Source organism: Paramormyrops kingsleyae, chromosome 3, assembly GCF_048594095.1.
Source record: "Paramormyrops kingsleyae isolate MSU_618 chromosome 3, PKINGS_0.4, whole genome shotgun sequence".
Lineage (NCBI taxonomy): Eukaryota > Metazoa > Chordata > Actinopteri > Osteoglossiformes > Mormyridae > Paramormyrops > Paramormyrops kingsleyae.
In genome coordinates, this window is record NC_132799.1 from 7,319,530 (window position 1) to 7,341,428 (window position 21,899).

The following is a 21,899-nucleotide window of genomic DNA, read 5'->3' on the forward strand; positions in this document are numbered from 1 at the left end:
ACCAGCATAGGGTTCTAATTTATAGTACTATGCCGCAGAGTGAATCAGCATAACGCCGCCAAGGCCCAGAAAACACTGCCCCCAGTGGCGGGTCCCCCTTCCTGCGGTGTAGCCCATCAGCCCTTACCTTGCTCGCTGCTGTTGTCCCCGCTGTGTGACGTGTGTCCCCCGCTAGAGGGCCCCGGCGTGCCATCGGAACGCGTGGATGCCGTGTCATCATGGTCTCTGTTCCATGTGGTCTGTAAGTGGGCGTGGCCAAGTGGGCAAAGACAGAAGAGCAGCAGTCAATCCCAGGTTCACAATATCAGAGCCCTGACCCCCCAAACAAGAGTGATCCACTGTGGCCCCTGGAGCTCCAGAAACATAGCGCCCCCTTCAGACAGGGGGTGATAGCAGCCCCACGTGCCAGGCAAATCTGGGAGCCCAATACCTCATATACATCAGCAATGGGGGGGGACTTCCTGCCTCATAATGGAAATCAAACATGGACTTTTACAATGGAGTGTGTGCAGAAGGGGGGGTGGGGGGGGGAGTCCTGTTGACAATTAAGCTTAGGCCCCACAATGGCAGCAGAGAGTCAGCTGTTTGGCGGATGGTGTGGAGCAAATGAAGCAGACAAGATTGGAGGGGAGTGGGCAGAGCGGGACGGCCAGCCGGCCGGGCCCGACTCGCTCAGCCACATGCCGGGCCCCAACACGAAACAGATGTTGCCCCTTATCACCGGGTGCCTCTCAAGCTCAACGTTAGCGTAGGGAACAGGGTGAGTGGGATTACTGAGAACTGAAAAATAACCTCTGTTGGTAGGGTAGACATAGACAGTCACACACGAGCCCACGCTCATCGTCTGCACCAGCGTCGTCCCAGCGAACGCAGCCGATCGTTATGCCGGCTGGTTAGTGATGGACCAGACAACACCTCCGGGGGGGGGGGGGGGGGGGGGCGTGATCGAAAGAGCCCCCGTGTTTACATCATAGACATATTTCATGAGGATTTGGTCCTCGCTTGTTTTCCACCTTAAAGATGATATAAACGAAAATAGGGTTAAACAGAAACTAGAAGCCTTTCTTGGGCTACAGTACAGTACAGGTCTGTTTCATTTAGATTAGGGTTTTAAATGTTACTTGTAAAAAAAAAAAGAAAAAAAAAATATGATCAGCTCCTAGGATCATAAAGACTGAATCATAACAGCTGAATGCTTTTACGATATTATTGTAATAATCGCAAAGAATGAAGAAAAAAGCCAATTCGCACAGAGAAAACGAAAAAAAAAAAAAACAGTGACCTACAGCCACCCCACGAAGCTCCACCTTTCAGTGCCGGTCTCACCCCCCCGCCAGTGAATTCACGTGCTTGTGGCAGGGGCGAAAATGTATTAGCTAAAAAAAAGGGTGGGGGGCAAAAAAAAAAAAAAAAGGAAAGAAAAATGGTGTATTATCCGGCATACCGAAGGAATGTTGTAAGGGGTAATGTGGAACACATGCTCAGAGCACAAACAGTTAAAACGACATCTCGCCCATTTCTATGACTCCTGCTTTTTTTTGGGGGGGGGGGGCACTTGTTTATTCAGAGCTTTGTGAAAGAGAACAGTACAGCACCCGGGGGACCACACGGCCCGAGCGCTAAGCTCCGACGTCCCAACATGTTAGGGGCTGCTTTTCTTTTTTTGCTCTCTCTCTCTCTCTCTCTCTCTCTCTCTCCAGCACAGCAAATCCCACTTGAAAATATAATTAGGAAGAGAAAATGGCAAACTATTGCATTAACTGTAATTGAACAAAAGACCAGGCAGACATATGGGAGGTTACGGACTTGGGGGGGGGGGGGGGGCGGGGGGTGCCCCCATGGGACAGAGAGACGGAGTGGGCCTCGGATCCAGAGAGAGGCATCTCCGGTTGTAGGAGGGAGGGTTGCAGGGTTTGGGGGTTTGTGTGTGTGTGTGGGGGGGGGGGGTCACAGTCTATTCTATATATGTCATATGTCTCGGACACTCCTGTCAATTGCCGATCTGGCTTGATAATTAATAGCATACACCCCGATAACACAGGGCCGGTGTGCCGGGGGGGGGGGGGGGGGGGTCACTGATACGCAAGCAGATAAGCGGGGAAACAAATACGGGCATGAACACGCTACAGCTAGATAGGACCGGCAGGCCAGTGGCAGCCCAGCGGCTGGTGCGCGCAGTGAAGGTGCACGCAGTGAAGGTGCATGCAGTGAAGGTGCGCGCAGTGAAGGTGCACGGTGCTGCCCAGCGTCGATTCGACACGCGGAGACTCACACTCGCTTCACTGTCCTACTAATGAGCTGAGTTGGATTTATTCAGCTCTCTGTCTCTCTCACTCTCACTCTCCCCCCTCACTCTCCCAGCTTACCCTCCCCCTTCATATTCTCTCTCTCTCTTTCTCTCTTCCTCCCTCTGCCTCTCCACAGTGCAGGATGTAGATTAATTCAATGCTTAATTGTTTAGTAAATTCAATTTTCCACATTCTATTCTGTGCGGCCTTAGCTAAAGTTCTTAAATCCTCGGTCCTGAGCTGAGGGACTAGCGTTTGAGACCCGCGCCTACCACTCTCTCTCTCCCTCTCTCTCTTTCTCTCTTCCCCCTCCTCACTCTCTCTTCCTCTCTTTCATCACTGCCTTCTTCCTCCACCACTTAATTCGCCGTGAAAAGATTTTCCTTGCTGGAAATTCTGATTCCTCTATGATCGGTGAAGCATTCCAATTCATTGCCTTTTCATTGTGTCGGGTCTTAGACGCTTTTCACCCCCCCCCCCCCTTTTTTTCTCAGCACCCTCCCCATATTCCACAAGCACTCATCCACAAAACGCCTGCTTGCCAACTCGATTATACTAATATAAAAAAGGAAAAGGAGAAAACGCTAGCCGCCAGGCATTAACCTATCTTTTAAATACCTCTGGTGAGGATACAGATAGTCATTTATATGCAAGAGATCTTCCGAGAAAAAAATCGCACACAAACAAGCAGCCAAATACAAATAATGACATATAAGTGCTGGTATTAATATGGAACTCACGCTGCGTTTATACGGAACTCATGCAGAACTCTTTCCAGACATTAAAAGTGACAGTTTTCCCAAATGCTCATTTTCTAAGCTCGGATCAACGGGGATTAAATGTGTGGTCACATAGCAAGATGAATGAATGTGGGATCTTGTCACGGGAGTCGCCGATAAATAAAGAGTGCGCCCCCCCGCTGCGGGCACGCTGTTTATTTCTGCTTTCCGGGACGCCGATCGGCGACAGCAGCAACAGGACCGGCGACATTGGCGACCGAAAGCCCAGGGGATGCACTCTCGATATGCAGGGACAGGGATGCAGATGCTGTTTAACTGGCATACCCCCATCCCCATCAGCGAGACCAGCACCATCAACCACCAGCTTAACTGCACACAACAGGCTACTAATCACTGAAACAAATAACTCGGCAGTCAAATGGTATATATTTTCTGGCTTTACAAAAGATACAGCGGGTAATCACATGTTTTACTTAATTAACTCCACTAAACACGCACAAAATGCAGGTGCGATTCCGAAAATCGCAATGAAATGACTCACTGTTTATTTTTGGTCGCGTCCACAATACGCTTATGATTTAAAACCACTGAACTAAAAACTAAAAAACCACAACATTAAACACAAAACTGCTGACGACTCTCAAAGCATCAGTGTGTTGGAGGTCGAGCCAAACCAATTAATGCTTTGATGTAACGTCTCAGCTTCCCAACACAAAGCAGAACAGAGACGTTTCAGTCACTAATCTTACCAAAACCAAAATGTGTTACAACCTCGATCCCATCGGATACACTTCTGATTAATCCTAACCCTCAACCTCTGAGTTACATATTCCAATTAATCCATGCTTTTTCTTCAGATCTTGAACTCAAAGTGCCACACAAGAGTCCAAACACCAGCTTTAACGTCCCGAGTTTAAGGTGAAACGCGTCATGCTTCAACATGAGACAAGAATTTTAAAACGTATAGGAATTCTGCAAATTATTCCCAGTGTCCAGAAACTCAGCAGTGCGTCTTAAAGATTAAGGGAAAAGTAATCAGCCTTTAACAGCAGCTGTTTATAGTAATGACCCTAATAATCATGTCTGTGTTCAACAAAATGTATTATTACTCCCAATTACTTTAAAACTTCCCCGAATTGTTCCCTGCCTCCCGGCATCACATATGTAAATAATGAACTACACAACACATACATCACTTACTATTGTTAAACATGTCAGAATTACACCAACAATTGTATTAAATAATTACACAGAACTGAATTAAAATATAGTGTTCGGTTGCCTAGTCCATGCTATAGGTGATCGTTCAGACTGGTTTATAATACTCTCATTAATAATCTCATTCCCCTGTATGGACTCTCCGCCAAATCACTCCATCTTAATCAGAAACGTAGAGGTCTGTTCAACTTCAAGGTGGTTCCACGAAATTTTGCGTATAGAAATGGACCCTGCATGGATAGTGACAGGATGAATCAAACATCTGTTTTTGTTTGGCTGGTCAGATTCACGCCCCCCCCCCCCCCCCCCCACTTTGCTATGCTTCAGTTAATATAAGGCGGGGAGAGGGGGGTTGTCACACAGCGCAGTCTTTGTGTCACTTGTTGAGCACTCAACAGAAGGCTGCAACCTTCTTTAATGCAGGGGGACGCAAACTGGCAGCCTTCTGGTTTAAAGAAGATCATCACTGCTAATTGCTTTGATGGTATTACTTTGGTGCTTTGGGTACAGAGCATCCATCTAAATGGAACGGCATAAGATCTGGCAAAGCACGCCGAGATTATCCTGTATCTGTACATCAAGCCAAACCTACACACCCAGAGCGTGAAGGCAGACAATCACATCAGCCATCAGGGGACTCCATCGCATTAAGAGGTCTAGGTCCCTCCCCAGCACCGTCAACCACCCCCGAGATAGCCGCAACAGGCTGTACAAACAGCAGGGGGCCAGGCGTCCACAAATAAAGATTCAATTTCTGACCCCTGGCCGCGGAAATGTCATGGTGGGGATTGTTAGGAAGCGGCAGGGGTCAGTGACACAGGGACAAGTCCAGTGCGGAAACGTAATGAAATCAGAGCCTCCGTCAACTTCTCTGCACCACCTGCCTCTTACTGTACAGCAACTCTTGACAACCCCCTCCCCCATTACGCACTGTCAACAGACAGCAAGCTATGGTCCACTTCCGCTGGCAGTGGGGGGAGGGGGGGAGAGCAAGTGATCACTGACAGCCCCTTGCCCCAATTTAAAGTGTGAAAGCAATTATACAGCCTCTGTGTTTAAAACCTTTTCTGTCATGAAGACACACACGCGCGCACATATCCACACACAAAAAAGCAAACACAATCATTAGCCCTTTTAATTGTTTTAAAGCCCACTCCAGTAACCATGGCATAATCAACGAGGCTCTTGAGGTAGACAGCGGCTCTCTGCCCCCGTCCTGGGCTCTGTTGTGCGGATTTTAAGTCCTTTACCTAATGAGCGAATGCGCGAGCCACTCCCTGCCCTCTTCAGGAACACAAGCCGCTGTACAAATCCTATTTGTGTCTCAGACCCCTTTTGCTCAATCCTGAAGTGTTGATCACGAGTACCAGACAAACTCAGAGTTGGTAAGAACCTAAATGAGCCCACCCTTTAAAGTAATTACGTTTTTTTTCTCACTGGAAAAATGTAACAATGCATAAGCTTGACACCAAGCAGAAGGCTATGATTATCATCATTGACATTCCGGGTGATACTTCACCAGACAAAAGTGGTCGAAAACATCGCACTGCATTTCGGGATATTTTATCTAGGCCTACTGAAGTCCTCGTGTATATGCAGTTACCGGCCGTTTCCAGAAAACAAGTGTGTTTTTAAACCGCGATCGCGCCGATTAAAATGCGGAATTATTTCGTGGTTCGAGAGAGCAGTGGAACCTAATCCGGAGCGAAGGGGTTAAAGCAGCAACCAGTCACTCCGGCTCAAGCGGCACCTGGGGGGCTTTGGCGTTTATCATCGCTGCCCGAAGTACACAACCTGATTTTAAACTGGCTTGGCCGCTTTTCGCTAGCAAGCAGAGAGCCCGTGACTTTTTCACCTCTCAGCTATGCGGTGGTCTTTGCGTCGGGGGTGCCTCCTCTACTCCCTCACCACCCCAGCAAAAAGAAGGTTACTAACGATTTAAAAAAAAATAATTAAACAAAACTGAGGAGGGGATGTCAGGGTAGAGCGTGCAGAAAAAACAGGATAGAACGCTTGGCATCAGTTTAATAAATTCAAAGTATTTTTCTGAGATTTTTTTTCGCTTTTATATTGTTGTAATATTTTTGGTGCAGTCCTCTAGCTTGAATAAATTGGTTTATGAATAAATGAGTCTTCCTTCTCCCTCTTGTTAACATTGCTGAGAATTTGCACAAAGAAATTTTTTCCAGTCCAATTCAACTTTATGCCTGAGGGCATGTATTAAAAATACATATGGAACGAGATAATGCACACACGACAAATTCGTTAGCGATGTCACCCCTTAACAACCGCACACTGAAAACACAAGAGAAATGATAAGCAAAGGGTGTATATATATGCATATATATCGCTCATACCGGTGATAAAGCGAAAATAAGATAAATCAATTAATTTCAGAGGCCACTGAGTGCATATCTGGATACACACACACACGCCACTCACCCAAAACGATCATTAGAGAGCATACTAAATCAGCACTTTACCATAACGCCCACTGAAACGCTAGATTCCCGTTGACCGCGAGAATACTTACATCCGTGATCGCTCCCTTACCAATGAGATTTAGTTTATATTTTTATTTCATAAATTTACCGGGGTAAACATAAAATACATTGGCCTCCCATTTTAGGCTACGCGCAGGCCTATCATTAGGTAAAATTAGGGCATGGCTCCATCTTAAAGTCAATTAAAGATCCGATTCCGTGCCCCTAAGCACAGCATAATTTGTTCAAATAGCTCTATATACCTTGGAACCCAAGGGTGTTAAAAAAAGTCTATTTCTATCTCTCGAGATTCCATCTTTGCCATCTTAAATTTGACATATAAAATGGTAAACTTCTAAAAAAAACAGCCTCGTTACAAGAATATTAAGAAAACATAGAAGCGTGCAATTTGCGTTTTAAATTCAATGTTTAAGTTAATTCAATTCCCTAACAATTAAATGTTTCAGAATTCTTAATTTTCTGGTGAGCATACCCCTTGAGAACACCGCAGTGGCTGTTGGACGGTCGTGTCATCACAATCCCAGCTGAATGAGGGGTGGGACTAAGATTTTCACTTTGCCCGGCTATTTAAAAATAAAAGCCGGTGACTGACAAATTTATATTATTTTTGCCTGATCGGTCCATTAATTTTATGCGGGTGCAGTCACTAGTCCTCTTTGCTAACCGTTGATGGTCTTATCCATTGCACCGCCATACACGTTTATAATTCTCCTAAATGGTCAGTGGATCGGTCGGTAGAGCCTCGGCAGCGGCCTTCCACGCGTCACATGTGCGCAGGGAACAGGCAGAGAGCAGCGGAGCACCGAGCTCCCAGAAAACACGAGACCAGTCATTTCCTCAGCGCGCAATAAACAATTCAGCAGCCGCGAGCTGCATGAAGGAGGGGGGGCGCATTGACGACGCAAGATAAAGCCTAAATATTCTTTAACTATTAACAAATCACGCAGCCTAAAACGAAGCAAGATAAACAGATCTGTAAACCGTTTTTAGAAATTACGATATGCATTCACATCAACCGGCGCACACCGATCAGAAACCACAGGCGTAAGCAACGTGGGCTCGTGTCTTAAGGAAAAATACTGACAAGGCAACTAATGAACCGTGAACAGCAGGAGACAGTCCCAGGCACCTAACCTCCCTCTTTTCCCCTACTAAATCTCTCGGCTCATCAGTGCGATTTTCAATAAAACACTAAGTACTTTAGTCCATTTGCTTATTTGAAAATTACACCGATGGAATTTCGTTCTGATTAAAAAAGAAGACGAGGAAAAAGAAAAGACTAAATTAAAATAGACACGAAACAGGTCAAGTTTATGGCGATGCTTTCACAAGCTAATCTCCCTGGGTCGGTTCCGGGATCAAACCTTAATGAAGCAATAATAGCCACATTATTCAAATTTTTTTTCATTCCGATGGAATTTAAAAGAGCCTTAATCGTATGCAAATAGCGGAGAGGCAGTGCGCTGACCCAGAAGACAATCTGAATATCCTACTTTTTACACAGTAAATGAAGGAGAAGACCGCATACCTGATCTAGGGTTCCGGATGATCTTGTGATTTCTTCACTGTCTGATTTTGATCCACCTTCTCTGTCGTCTATAACCAAATCGATGGGCATCTTCCCCTTCAAGCAGCTGATATAGCGATGGCAGAAATTGTCGCAAAGCTCGTGTACCTAATATATACAAAATGAAATGATATAAATTTAAAAAAAAAAACTGCAGAGGGACAAAACGGGGGGATGGACACGTGCGACTTTTTCACACGCAGGGCGAGCCAAGGAATGGGAGCGATGTCGCAACCCCATCCATGTCTCAGACGCATCCAGAATTTGGGATAACTTTTTTCTTCCAAAATTGAGATATCGCAGAAAATTGACAGTGACAAGACGACTCACGGGCTACAACATATTCAACACCCGTGCGAAATTCATCTGCTCCCGAGGCTGTGCCTATTACATCGGCGACCTTCTTGAGTGACATTTAAGGTAAACTGTTTAATTTCGTCTGGTTATTTCATTACCAGCGCTTTCCATGCAATCTCGCCATTCAGGATATCAGGCGGGGTGTTAAACAACCGCGTTTCCAACACTTGTCCCACATCCTTCAGGTCTTTAAGATCAGCCATTACTCTATCACAGATACCTAACAGTAGCGTTATCGTATCCGGTAATGTTTCGCTAATGTACGGCAAGTTGCCCGAGAGTTCTCGGCGCAAAATTAACATATATTTAAAGTTTTCAGTCTCCCGTGTTGAAACAGCGCACCAGTCCACGCCCCGACGTAGAAAACACGGAATTGTCTGCAGTAATTAAACTTGCAACCTTAAGTAATACTTTTGGGAGTTAATCAAATCCTTCTGTGGACCTTTCGGCAATGCAGCGACCGCCGATGCGCTGGGTCAGCCCGTCGTGTGATTTTTAGTACGGCCCAAATACTGCACAATAGGTGACAGTGCGGAATTAAAAAAGAGATTTCCACTAAGGGGTGTTTGCTCCCGTTTAAGTGGCTTGAATTGTAATTAAACACGAAAGAGAAATAGGAGCCAAGATTGATTTTGACACTAATTACAACAGACCAGAAAAAAAGACATTTATGCAAATGCACCCTGTAGGCCTGCACTGTAACACCGGCCACAGAGAGTAAGACAAAATTACCTTCTCTAGCTCCAGGAGATGAAATCGTAATACTTGAATTGCTTGTATCATCTGGAAAAAAATAATAAAATATGTTTTTTAATGTACCATGATAAAACACAGTGATCTATGAATCTCTTGCCATTCTCCCTCTATTATCCAAACGTAAGATTTACGGCAATACAGCTGTTTCCTAAATTACCAGTTTATTTTACTATTCTGTTATTATTATGTCCTGATGCTGAAATATTGTAACATTCAAATCGGAGGCACGCGATCAAGACGTCAAAAATTAATCGCGTTAAAAAAAATTAATTAACTGCCTTGGTGATGAGAAGAGAGTACTCAAATTAAATGAATTTTACAGAATACTTTTGACTCCAAAAAAAAAAGTTCAAGACTTGGGCCAGCTATCCAGTGCCAACAGGAAGGACGGGAATTTGTCATGAAAAATGGTGGCAACACAAAATCATGCAAACAAATTTGAACCTACTGCACCAAGCACATCCCTGAACTTCTGCAACGGGTTACGTTTAACGTTCAGACATTGCCTATGCACATCGAGCATCGATACATTAGGGAGAATTTTAAAAATGCAATTTACAAAATATAAAGTATTCTGCCTCGAAAAAAATACCTAGATGTATAATTACCAGATTATCCAGTTCAGGGTTCGATGAAAATAAAGGCTTTTCTGCCCGAACCTAAATCAAGGGAAAAAATCTCCATTATTATAAAAGTTACGGAAGTCACGAGGTAAAAGTCTCGCGGAGTTACCATATATTATCATAAAATCACGCATATCCTTCATGTTACAATTAAAATCTACACAATTTTAACTGACTGCATGTTTGTGTCTTGAACATGCATTAATACAAGCAATATTATAATGTGCTCACAACTTGAAACAATGGCAATAACATTACACATGTAAGACGTGATGTACAACGTGAGTTATAAATAATGCACTACGCGAGCAACTTTATTGAATGCAAAACGTGCGAGCATAACGTGCCACACTCTGACCTGTTTTGCAAACACGGCTATATCTTCATTGAAGGATTCCGAGGAGCAAACGTCGCCTCCAGCAACGCCGGGTTCTCTCGGTGTGCAAGTCGCTAATTCACATTTCTCAAAAATCAGTGCTAGGAGAGGAAAGAGGGGGTGCCTGCAATAGAGTAAAATCGTAAGCGTCTCCAGACGACACTGAAGTCAACTTTATATATATTTTTAATCTCTGTCTACTACTCCGCAGTGCTTCATAAACCGCGGTAAACAACAGTCAAGACAGCACGGCGGGAATATCAATAAACGACGGTCCCTTTTTCGGCACAAAACAATCTAAAGCCAAATAGTTTCACACCAAATAAGGCCGTACACAGCATCAACTACTTCACTACCCCCTAGTCCCCGTTTACTCATCTTTCCTCCTTTCACGTTTTAGATAATGAAATACTCGGTTTTACACAGAGGGCCACTTATAAATCGCCGCTATAAAAGAGCTAAATATGTTATTTTAAGAACTGGCAACAAAAGCCAACGAGATTTAAGTGCGGCTGTCACAATCAATGCATGCTTTTTAGCTTTCCTGTACTAACTAGCATTGTGTATTAAGTTTACGTAGGAGAGTTGCAATCTGATTACACAAATCAGGTTTATCTAGACATTTTCGATATACATCACTTCCATTAAATAATCTAATTCATATGTAGCCCAATAATGTTTTCGACGAGTTGTTGTATCACTAGAATATGGATTGGTTAAGTTATTCCCACCCTATTTCCAAAGTAGAAACAGGCTTAGTTCTGTATGTGCCTGAAGATATTAATTATAATAATTATTATAGCAGTGCAGCCTTTGTTACTACAATGTTTATTTTTAGAAGAGCGGTTCACATATTTACAACCACATTGCATTAGTTACTGTAAACGTCACGTTGTGAATTCAAATGCTCTTTGCATTGCCTCAAAGTATCCAGTATGTGTCTGACCTTCTTAGAATTAAGGGAATGTCGTTTTTCAATTTCCCTAAATATTTCTCAGTCAGTGACACACATTGGTATCGTTTAGTGCAACAAATTGGTGTTTGGTATATTGTTTAATGTAACAGATATTATTTTCAAGAAAACAGGTACACAGCAAAAAAAAAACTAAATTAATTATTTCCCGAGAAAAGTAGTAAAGGTTTACTAAAAGACACATACGAAGTTGTGTTCAAATAACGACTTTCCCTGCCTCAGCTAAACTTTTTTTTTGTTTCTCCAGACCTCTTCCGATTTTATGGCGCACCGAAACAAATAATCTGTTGGATTTTAGGGCCACCCCTCTAATAATAAAATATGAACACGGTAGCCACCTAAACCTACCCGTAAATGGCATCTTTATCTCTTTTTAGCGCGTCGTTGACGGAGGAGCCCATATTGGGGGGCATGGCGTTGGTGTGGGCCGCGTGCGGATACTGGTGCGAGTGCAGCTGGGGACCGTGATTCAGATGGACAGCCTGCATGGATCTGGCGGCGTGAGGATCCGCGTACATCGTGGTCGGGATTCCTACGCCTTCCATGCCGTAATGGGGCAGATCTTCGTACTGCACAACAACAAAAACAGGGCAAGCTCGGTTCACAAAAACAACCTACAATTATTTTAAAAAGTATACCACGAAAATGAAATATAAAACAAGCTTGAACGTGCAAGCCGAGCAAAAACGACTTCGCCTACGTTTTTTTTTTAATGCTCTGCGCCCGCTTAAATGTTTCGCATTATTGCGATGCGGTGTAGTTCGTATCTACTTGTAACTTAACTTGTTAACCGTATTTACAGGTAAAAAAGAACAAAATCAATTGCGTTTTAAAAGGAATTTTGTAAACAAACAAGTCCTCCTTTTACGTTACATTTAACGTGTGGGGTTAATTATTCATGATGATGTACTAAGAGCCAAAGCAATTACAGTGAAAGTGTGATAAAAGGAATTAACACATTTATGCCCTAAAACCGTAAAGGTGTCAATAGCCACTAGGGTGTTGTCGTGGTCACACCTTGAGTAGCAAAAGGTTTTGGTAAGTTTTCCGCAACTCCTTTTTAATGTTCATACTTTTAATTTAAATTAAGATCCCTGCCATAATTTGCAAATCTGTAAGAAATGAAAGCTGTCCAACATGCAATGGTTAAAATAATGATTACTCATGGATGGAACTCTAAAAAAAATCTACTTTAATTATTTAGCTGTATGATGAATTATTGGGATTGTGTAATATAGGAACATGAACCAATTTGTGACTAAATAGGTTTTGCGCGAGAAATGTAATTTTAATTAAATTTAATAAATAAATGAATATGAAGTACATGTTATGTAAAGGATTTTCATATGTAATGCCTGATTTAAATCCCTAAAAAATACTACGCTCGTGAACAGTACAAGCACCGGTCCCTTGCTTCCCGGAGTTACTGTGTATCTTTCTCTGCTAAAAAATATGTAATGACTCAATTGGAAAATATCCGAAGTAAACGCACTTTTTGTGTTCACTGAGAAGGTGTAACAGATTATTATGTATCTGGCTATATAGTCAAGCCAGTCTGTGAAAACTAACTTTGAAAAGGTGGTTAACATGCTATACGTACGAAGAAAAGTTTTTTTTTCTTGTGACCGTCTGTCATCAGCCACGTTTAATCGTTATAGCCGCTGCGTTTTAGCTGCCGAAACTTTTCATCGTACGTACCCTTTGCGCCATCGGCCTGTCTCGCGCCCTCTTCTTCCTCGAACTTCAGATATATCCCCTATGAGGCCAGGGTGGAGAGGAATAAGCACGCAAATTCCAAAAGCAGGAAAAGAAAATCCTTATTTTTCCTTTATGTAGGCGAAGAGACTGGAGCTTCAGCTCGGGCTCGCCTAAAAGCGATGCAATTAGTTCCTTCGTTTTTCACAGGACAACGGCAGGGAAAGAACAAATCTTCTTTACCAAACAAGTATGAAAATGCCCCTCAAACAAAACTAGTGACTCATGGCTTTTTGCCACTCCAGCTGTCAATCAAACGCGAGGTTGTCAAAGTGCTGAATGAATGATGATCCGCCGTGCGCTTCCACTGGTTGGGACACCTTAAATGTTAATACTCAACTGGTCACAAAAAATCAAGCTCTCTCCTTTCTTTGATCACTCTCAGCCTCCTGAGCTGATTTTTTTATGCAATAGCCTCTAAATGAGATCAAGAGGAGGTGGAGTGATATTTCTGGCTTAGTTTTTCTTAAAGGAGCCACGATCGATGCCGCGAGCTGCCTGCCCGTGTGTGTACAATGCGCGCGTCTCGAGCGGAGCGAAGAAGTGGATCTGGACCAGACTGCTGAAACCCGGAAGTAGTGGTGGCCATAACAGGTCGCGTTTTGCACAATGTAATGGGCTGCATGAACTTGCTCTCATAGGAGGGGGGGAGCAAAATGTCTGGAAAAAAACCTTGGAAAGCGAAGTCAGTGTGCATGCTGATATGCAGAGCACACATGGTTTAGAATAATGCCACTTCGGTGCTTTTTTTGTCGCGTTATCCTTGTTTTATTACAACTCTTGCATTTTGTACGTCGCTGATATGACAGCAGTTGATGTACTGGCAGGAGATGTTAGATCAGGTATACTTTGCTCACAGAACGACAACAGAAAAAACAAAAAATAATAATGGTTCAGTGCGTCGTGTATTGATAGCACGTACAGTCGTCATGCCTGACTGTAATATTTTAAGAACTTTACGGCAAAATGGTCCAAAATATCCTTGACTCACGCCGATGCGCAATTTGTGCCGAATGACTTGTTAAATGAACAAAACAAAGGCATCTGTCCTCAGTATAGACTGCTTTCTTTAAATATTTAAAAAGAAATTATTAGTTCCACTTTTACTAATATGACATATTATACTGACTGGCACTGGAGAAAATACCATTTACGGAAAATTGTATGTTTACAGTTAATTTCAGCATAATTTAGCCTTTGAATAAGGGAGCAGAAGTATTTAATTCACTTAACAAGACGTGAAAACAGCTCAATTTACCACATTGCCCTGAAAAGATTTTGAACCCAAGGCGCAATATCAAGCGAAGCTCTTAAAGAGGTATCAATTTTCTGTTTCTGTACGAATTTCACACCCCCCTCAAGCCTGCGAAATGGGCCGCTCCAAGTCACTATAGTCTTCGGGGTGTTCAGAGGCGGCGTCCAATGAGAGTTTGCCGAAACGACTCAGACCTTTCATTGGCTGCAAAGATTATCAATTATCAAGTGATTTATCAACTTGAGCCCTGATGTTTAGGCAGGAATACTGCATATAAAAAAGAAAAACAAAAACAGAGCATATTGCCAGGGAAATGTAAGTGCGATTCCGCAGGCTTTTTATGCTAATTAAAAATGTAATTGTACTAAATCACCGGCCTGTATGATGTGTGAGCAGAAAACAAAATCAGTGAAGTTCATTTGTTCAGAAATGTACCAAACTTGTATTATATTTATTGAAGTAATAAATTATTTGGCCTACACTTCCATAGGTTTTTGGATAATTTGTGTGATCCACGAATTATGTATTCCTTTAGAAGTTATTCCAACTTTGTTGATTGTTCGGATAAAGCAAATTATGGTGTTACTTTGTTAGAGAGCTGCTCCCGGTTCTCAAAGTAACCTTATCGTCGTCTTACAAAATGGGAAGCTCATTGAAGGGAACAATAGCATACGGCGTGTTTTAGAACAAATTTGCATGATGTTTGCAAACATAACAATATTTTAAAACATTAATTATAAAAGTACCCAACTACAGTACATTTATCAACAGGCCTAACCCAATTATGAGTTTTGAAGTGCATTAACAATCCTTAAAGGAAAATAGTCTATAATTAATTTGACAATGCATTGAATTAAACAACAATTATGTAATGCTGTAATATTCCAAGGAGAAGTGGACAACTGGACGTTTTGATCTGAATAGTCTTTATTAATTTATCACGTTATTTTATTCCCACAACTCACGGTAATATTTTTGGCGAACGCCGAGCCTCGCGCCAAGGTGCAAACCGCGTTATTTGTATTCAAATACCCCAGTGAAGGGTGCGCGGAGTTCGTCTCCGCAGTATCTGTCATCGATCAGAACAGTTTGGTGCCAGTGAGAGTGTCATATCAGATAATGCAAGCTTCACACATTCAACGATCCCCGTGTCAGAACTGTGCTGGGATCTTTCGTCTAAATTTACAAGCATGAAATTACTATCAAGCCCCCAAACCGCCAAGCGGAGCGTTGGATGCGCAGCTCAGCTCCGAATTTACAGAGCGACGTAGGGAGCTTGGAGGAGCACAAGCGATGATTATATACACTACGGAAGCTTGAGTAAAAGCTCGAACGGCCCAAAATACGGTCATATGTGAGTATTTAAAATGCTTTCAAAATGAAGATTTAAGCGGTAAGTAACTATCTTTACGTTAACTATCTTGTATGCTGTTTTATTTCTATAATCGTATTACTGTTTATTTACTTTAGCTGCGCTTTCATACTAGTGCCAAACACGCCCTTAAAGTTTAGTTTTTTTAAATAGGTTATACTCGCTTTATAGTGCGCAAATAAACAATTTTGTATGTTATTCTAAATTCAAAAATATGCGTTGTTTTGTGTTTTTTTCCCGTATGGCCCCTCTTGGGTTGATCACGCGGAGAGTTTGAATTGCACACTGTAAAACATACCCAGTTAAAGCGGACTTGAAAGGCGAATTATTGCTCGGCTTTACAGCAACGCGGCACTATAATGGCATTATAAAGTAATTAAGTCGCCCCTATTGACATCTATAAAGGGGTATGATAAAGCCTAACATACTACGGAAAAAAGAAATGACTCTGTTAAAGCTAGCAATGCCGTTTTCGTGGGTGCCGGTGCCCATACTGTATGCAAATAAAGTCAATTCGGTTATTCCAGCGAACACGATCTATATCCCATTTACACGATCTCATTAATATTATACATTAAGGGTCATATAGGTTATTTAATCAGTCTGTAGTACGTTGTGACAATTCAATTTTATATGACGGAGCTCGTGTTAACGCCGCAATTACATCCATTATGGAACATGGAAATATATGTTGTGCCTGTTTAATTAGAATTCAGGCACCGCGTCTAAAAGCGAAACGAGCTTTACATTTTTAACAGAATATGTAATGATAAATTAATAATTAATCTACAGTACGCCATTCTGATCTCCGTTTATTCCCGATGTTTCTCTGGGACACGCTCTTTTTATTACTTTATTTTCTTAAACCTGTCATTTTTGCTTAGGCCCATTCAAATGAAATTCCTTTCCTACTTGTATATATATATATATATGTGCGTGTGGGTGTGTGTGTGTGTTTAAAGGTACTTTTCAGTTTTCATCTTTTCGCTTATACAAACATGTGGCACACTAATAATTTGCAAAATCATTTTTCTTTTCTTTATAATCATTTTAAATAATATTTCTTCAGCTTGACTGGTTCCCCTCCACTCGTGGGCTCCTGTTGAGACCAGCTGACATTGCGGTTCAGAAGTCAAGCAGAGGTCACTTTTTCACAGCCCTGGCAGAAATTTCCGACAGAACCTGTTGAAATACATACGTCCGAAGCTGCAGCGAAGACCGCTGATGAATCGCACCGCGAACCTATTTCACATAGAGATGAATCATTTCTGCTCTATGAGAGATGCTGCGTGATAACTTCGCATTAATAACTGTACACGATCAATACAATATATCGAATATCAAAGAGCCTGCTCTCCGAGGCCTTCGTAGACCTTCAGTTTTATTTGCTAAATGTCTGGTTCATGTGCACACTGACTGCTGCGGCAAGACGACGTATTTATTTTAACAATTTAAGAAGTTAGAATGATTGTTTAATAATAAACAGAAGCCGATTGCTTATTGTTGCCCATTTGTAATGCAATAATTAAAGGGATATCTTGGAATAAAGTCCCAGCTAAGTTAAAATTGTACTTTGAATGACTTTGTAATTTTCTGTTTTGAAATATACCTCTATATACAATATTGATATTTTAAATCGTACTTTAACATAATATGTTCCTGGAATGTAGTTAAACAGTAATATATTTAAGCGCTATGATTGTTATCAAAAGTTTGTTTTTTCTTTGATCACATTTCATTACTTCACAATTAAAATGTAAAATATAATAATAAAATTATAAAGGTTGAGATAAATGTTTTTTTCTTTCTGTCTGTCTTTTTTGAATTGTCAAATATAGGCCTACAGTTCCGATTTCTGAAGTACTGCAGTACCCTATATTGTATTTACTTGTTGGTCCAGATGTATCAATGTAAAGAGCACGTCGGTTGCAGAGCCGAGCCATGGACGTGTAAATGCTTAATCGTTTGCGCCGTCTACTGGAGATTTGAGGAATTATTTGAAACCATTATTTGAAAGTTACAAGTCCCGGCAATGGAAAAATGACTTTTTAGTTGTACAAACAGTATTACAGAAGCGCCATCTGGTTTTTGAAAATAAGTTAAACTTAATATCAATGACATATTTTTAGGAAACACATGTATTTGCATGTATATTTAATTTTCTACAGTTCCAAACTTCATAAAAATTTCTACACAATATCGATACACAAGCATGCATAGTCATTAAAATATTGCTAGATGTTGATTCTATGATTTAATGTCATAAACAGTAATATTACTTCATAATTAATTCCAATTTGAAAAGAATCAATCATTGTCCAATTAATATATACAAATAAATACACACAAGTACCTTTGTGGGTGCAAATGTACAGTAAATTATTTTATAACAGTTCCAATGTAATTTTATTGTTTTTACATGGCAAATGTTTCCATTTCATAACAATTGTTAATGATGTTCACAGGACACGACCTCGCACCTCCAGCGCTGGGGGATGAATCCCACCGTTTCCATGTGTGTTACATGTTCTTCCCATTTTGGGTGGGTTTCTGTTGGGTATACTGTTTTTCTCCCACAGCCCAAAGACATGCAGTTGGTGCATCTAAATCACATCTGTCCTACAGACGACTGGCATCCCGTCCAGGGTGTACCCCTGCCTTGTGCCCTCTGCCATGCTCCTGCCCCCCAGATGAGAGGTTGGAAGAAGGATGAGTAGAACGTTATAACTAGCACTGGTAACCAAAAACAATGGTAGTCAGAGGAGAATTTATTAAGGTGGCTCCTTTGGATGAAATAGATCATAACGACAGGAAGAATCTGTAATAGGATTTATAATGAGAAAATGTGTGATTAAATTAAAGGCCTTTTTGTACTTAAAATGATCTCGGCAGAATGTTATTTCTTTATCATGTGGAGCTTTAACTGCTGCGCATCACAAAGCTGATAAAAAACGATGGGAGTGACATCTGGCCTTCCGTGAGTAGCGTCACATGGCAATTCTCACATTGTGCTCCAAGGTACCGGCTTGGGGGGGGGGGGCCGTCAGGCCAGGTGCGCTAATGGCATGGGAGGTGTGAGTAGAGACCGGGGGATTCGATCCACGGAGCAGGGGGAGGGGCAAAGCATGGCCTGGGGTCCCGGAGGTGAAAAGCGGCGACTGAGGAGAAGGAGCGTGGATGGGAGGCGTCGACAAAGCCTCCTCAGGCGTGGGCCAATCACGAAGTGCAGGGACGAGTCTCGCACCTCTTTCCGGACACTGAGAATTGATTAGCACTTGGGAGAGGGGCCGTAGGGCAGGGAGGGGCGGGGGGAGTGCCGGCGGCTGGACCCAAAGTGTGAAGATGCGCTCTCGTCTCCACTAATGAGCTCCTCACCCTGGCCCCGCCCTGCGCAGACGCCCGTGCAGCCCGGCGGCCCCCGCTGGCAGGTAAGCGGGGGTAGGCATGATGGGGAATGCAGCCGGGCATTCTGCAACGACGGTCCGGTTCTAGGACAATTGTGTGAGTTTTCCCTGACACTTATGTGCATAATAAACGTCTCCTGCTTCCGAGGGCGGGGCTGGTATCGGTAACCCTATGAGGGCTCCATCATGCTGGGCCATCTCAATGCAAACAAGGCCGGGGGCTCGACCGCTAAAATACGTATGGGCCACTAATGCATGAAGAATCCCTGGTGGATGGGGACATCTGCGAATCAAGGGGCCCGGATTTCCTCTACGGACCCATAACGTGTTTATTGGGCTCCTCATCACTGTGGAATGAAGGCAAAGCAGCTGATTCAGTCCAGATTCTTTCTGTCGCAGGGATCCGGGTTGTCCCTGCCTGCTGGGATGGAAATCCAGGCCCAGTTTCGATGCGGGGGGGGGGGGGGGGGGGGGGGCAGTTAGCATGGATCGGAGTAGTGCTGTCCCAAAGACCCAACACTTCTGATTACAGGCTTCCAATCAACCATTCGTAAATAGGATCTGACGCTGGCAGTCATGCGGGGCCCCTGAGGTAAGCTTATACCCGCGAGTCTGTCCTCACGTGTAGGGGGGGGGGGGGGCCTTCCAAGAGATCCAATTGGTGCCTTTAAAGACAGCTGGACACTTAAGTTTCTGCAGAACCACTGACACATTAACGTAAATCACAATTTTTAAATGATTAACTTTTCATGTTCATGTTTCGGAATGTTCCCTTGCTCCATTAAAGGAATCTTTTATTGTATTTTTTTCCCCCTTTTTACTGCTTTTCTTTTCCATCCAGCGAGTGAAATCTGATACGACTTTGGTTTAGATAAACTGAGCCCTGATTGTGTTGGATTGCAGATGTTGGCCAGGCCTGCTGATTGCCCCGAGAGCCTCCCGGAGTTGACGGCGCTCCGAGGGGTTTGGGAGGGGCCGTTCCCATCCTTTGAGGGGCGACAGAGGGGTAGAGCTGTCGCTGAGACGGGGACGGTGTCCTCAGTGTCACTGGCAGGCCCGGTGCGGCGACAGACACTGATGATCAGACTATAAACTTCAAACCACAACATACTCCCAGGGGGCCCGCCATGTCGGAAAGTAGCCACACTTGGCCACATCATTAATTTAAAATATTAGTATGGGAACGAGCGCCATAATTCCAAATGGCGCTACACGGTTAACTAGCCCATGTAGAAAGCCCTATGAGGCGTGCTCAACTGATTTATTTCTCTTTTTTTGCTGGAACAAATGTCCCTATACTGACTTTGCTTCTATGCTTGGACCTTAGGGAAAAAATGGGACCATTTTCGTAAGTCGGCCGTGATCGTGTTTCTGAGTCGAACGTGACCGTGTCAAACCTAACTATGTTTCCCTGTCGAATATAACCATGTTTCTGTGTTGAGCGTGATGATGTTTCCGCGTTGAACATAGCCGTGTTTGTGTGTCGAACGTGACCATATTTCCTTTCGAATGTAACCATGTTTCCATGTATAACATAACTGTGTTTCTGTGTCAAACGTTTACATGTCGAATATGACCATGTTTTCATGTCAATCATAAACGTGTTTCTATGTTAATTGTGACCGTGCTTCCGTGTCATACGTGACCTTGTTCCCATGTCGAGTGTGACCATGTCTCTGTGTTGAACCTGAGTGTGTTTCCACATCAAATATGACTGGGTTTTGGTACTGAACTGATTTGGCTATTGGTATGGTACCAGTTGAGTATTGAACTGCTTTGACCATGATGGGCGGTTTGAGTGATAGATCCTCATGACCCCAAACCCCTCCTCTGCTGTAGACCTCAGCCTCATCAGGGTGGAATCCACTGCCCGTTGGGTCTCCGCACCTCAGGATCCTGTAAAATATACCCCTCCCTGTGTTTGCTGTGTAGCCGAAGGATCGACTGCTCATTCTGGCTGTTCTTCGTTCGGAGCCCCTCACAGATAACAGCATCAGTTTGCACAGCGGCAGTCAGGTGGAGAGTGGTGGGGGGGGGGGGGAGAACTGGACTGAGAAAATGAAGTCAAAGACAGTAGGCAGCCTGAAAGGGAGCAGGCTTACTGGCAGGGAGCCCCCGAGCTGTAGGCTAAGAACAGGGGGTCAGTAACCCCTCCCCCCCCCAACAGTAGAATTAACAGGTCTTCCCCAGGGGCTGTATGTCCACTCTCCAAAATCCTCAAGCTGATCTTTGAATTCACATAGCTTATGGTCTCCCTGCCACCTGCCGCATTTCTGCAGCCCCCCCCCCCCCCCCCCCACATGGATTCCCCTCACTGTGATATCATTTCCTGTTGCAATGCACATATATAAAACCTAAATTTTATGCGCTTTCACACTGCAGGAACTTTTGTCTGGAACCCAAGGAACCAAGAAATCAGTTCCAGAACCCTTTTTTAGTACGTATTTCTGACTAGGTACTTTTCGTTCGAACACGAACTCCTGGGGAGGTCTTTACAGCCACAGCTTGCTGATTGTTTGACCACAAGCACAGCTGCTAACTTGGAAACTACACGAAAGGGCAAAGAGAAGAGATAGAAGTAGCAGAGCAAAAATTGCGCAAATGGGATTTTTTATTTTTTTTTGTATTTCAGTTACATTTAATAAATACATTTTTTACTTTTTAGTTTTGCATCAGAAAATTCAATTGATAACCAGTATACTTTTGTCTAA

General features: G+C 43.1%; 1 protein-coding gene across 2 annotated transcripts in view; it reads right to left on the reverse strand.

The window, feature by feature from the left end:
• Positions 1 to 13,712, reverse strand: part of LOC111858682 (homeobox protein Meis1) — a 50,450-nt gene extending 36,738 nt beyond the window's left edge. Inside the window, exons 1-7 of one of the 2 annotated variants that reach the window (XM_072709511.1) lie at positions 13,101 to 13,712; positions 11,751 to 11,971; positions 10,412 to 10,553; positions 10,039 to 10,089; positions 9,407 to 9,457; positions 8,279 to 8,425; positions 128 to 239 (exon numbers count right to left, since the gene is read on the reverse strand). In XM_072709511.1, coding sequence (XP_072565612.1) covers positions 128 to 239; positions 8,279 to 8,425; positions 9,407 to 9,457; positions 10,039 to 10,089; positions 10,412 to 10,553; positions 11,751 to 11,971; positions 13,101 to 13,112 — 736 coding nt within the window. In that variant the 5' untranslated portion in view covers positions 13,113 to 13,712. The remainder of the gene's footprint in view (positions 1 to 127; positions 240 to 8,278; positions 8,426 to 9,406; positions 9,458 to 10,038; positions 10,090 to 10,411; positions 10,554 to 11,750; positions 11,972 to 13,100) is intronic. The other variant, XM_072709510.1, reaches the window with a different exon arrangement.
• Between the last annotated feature and the right edge of the window lie 8,187 nt (positions 13,713 to 21,899).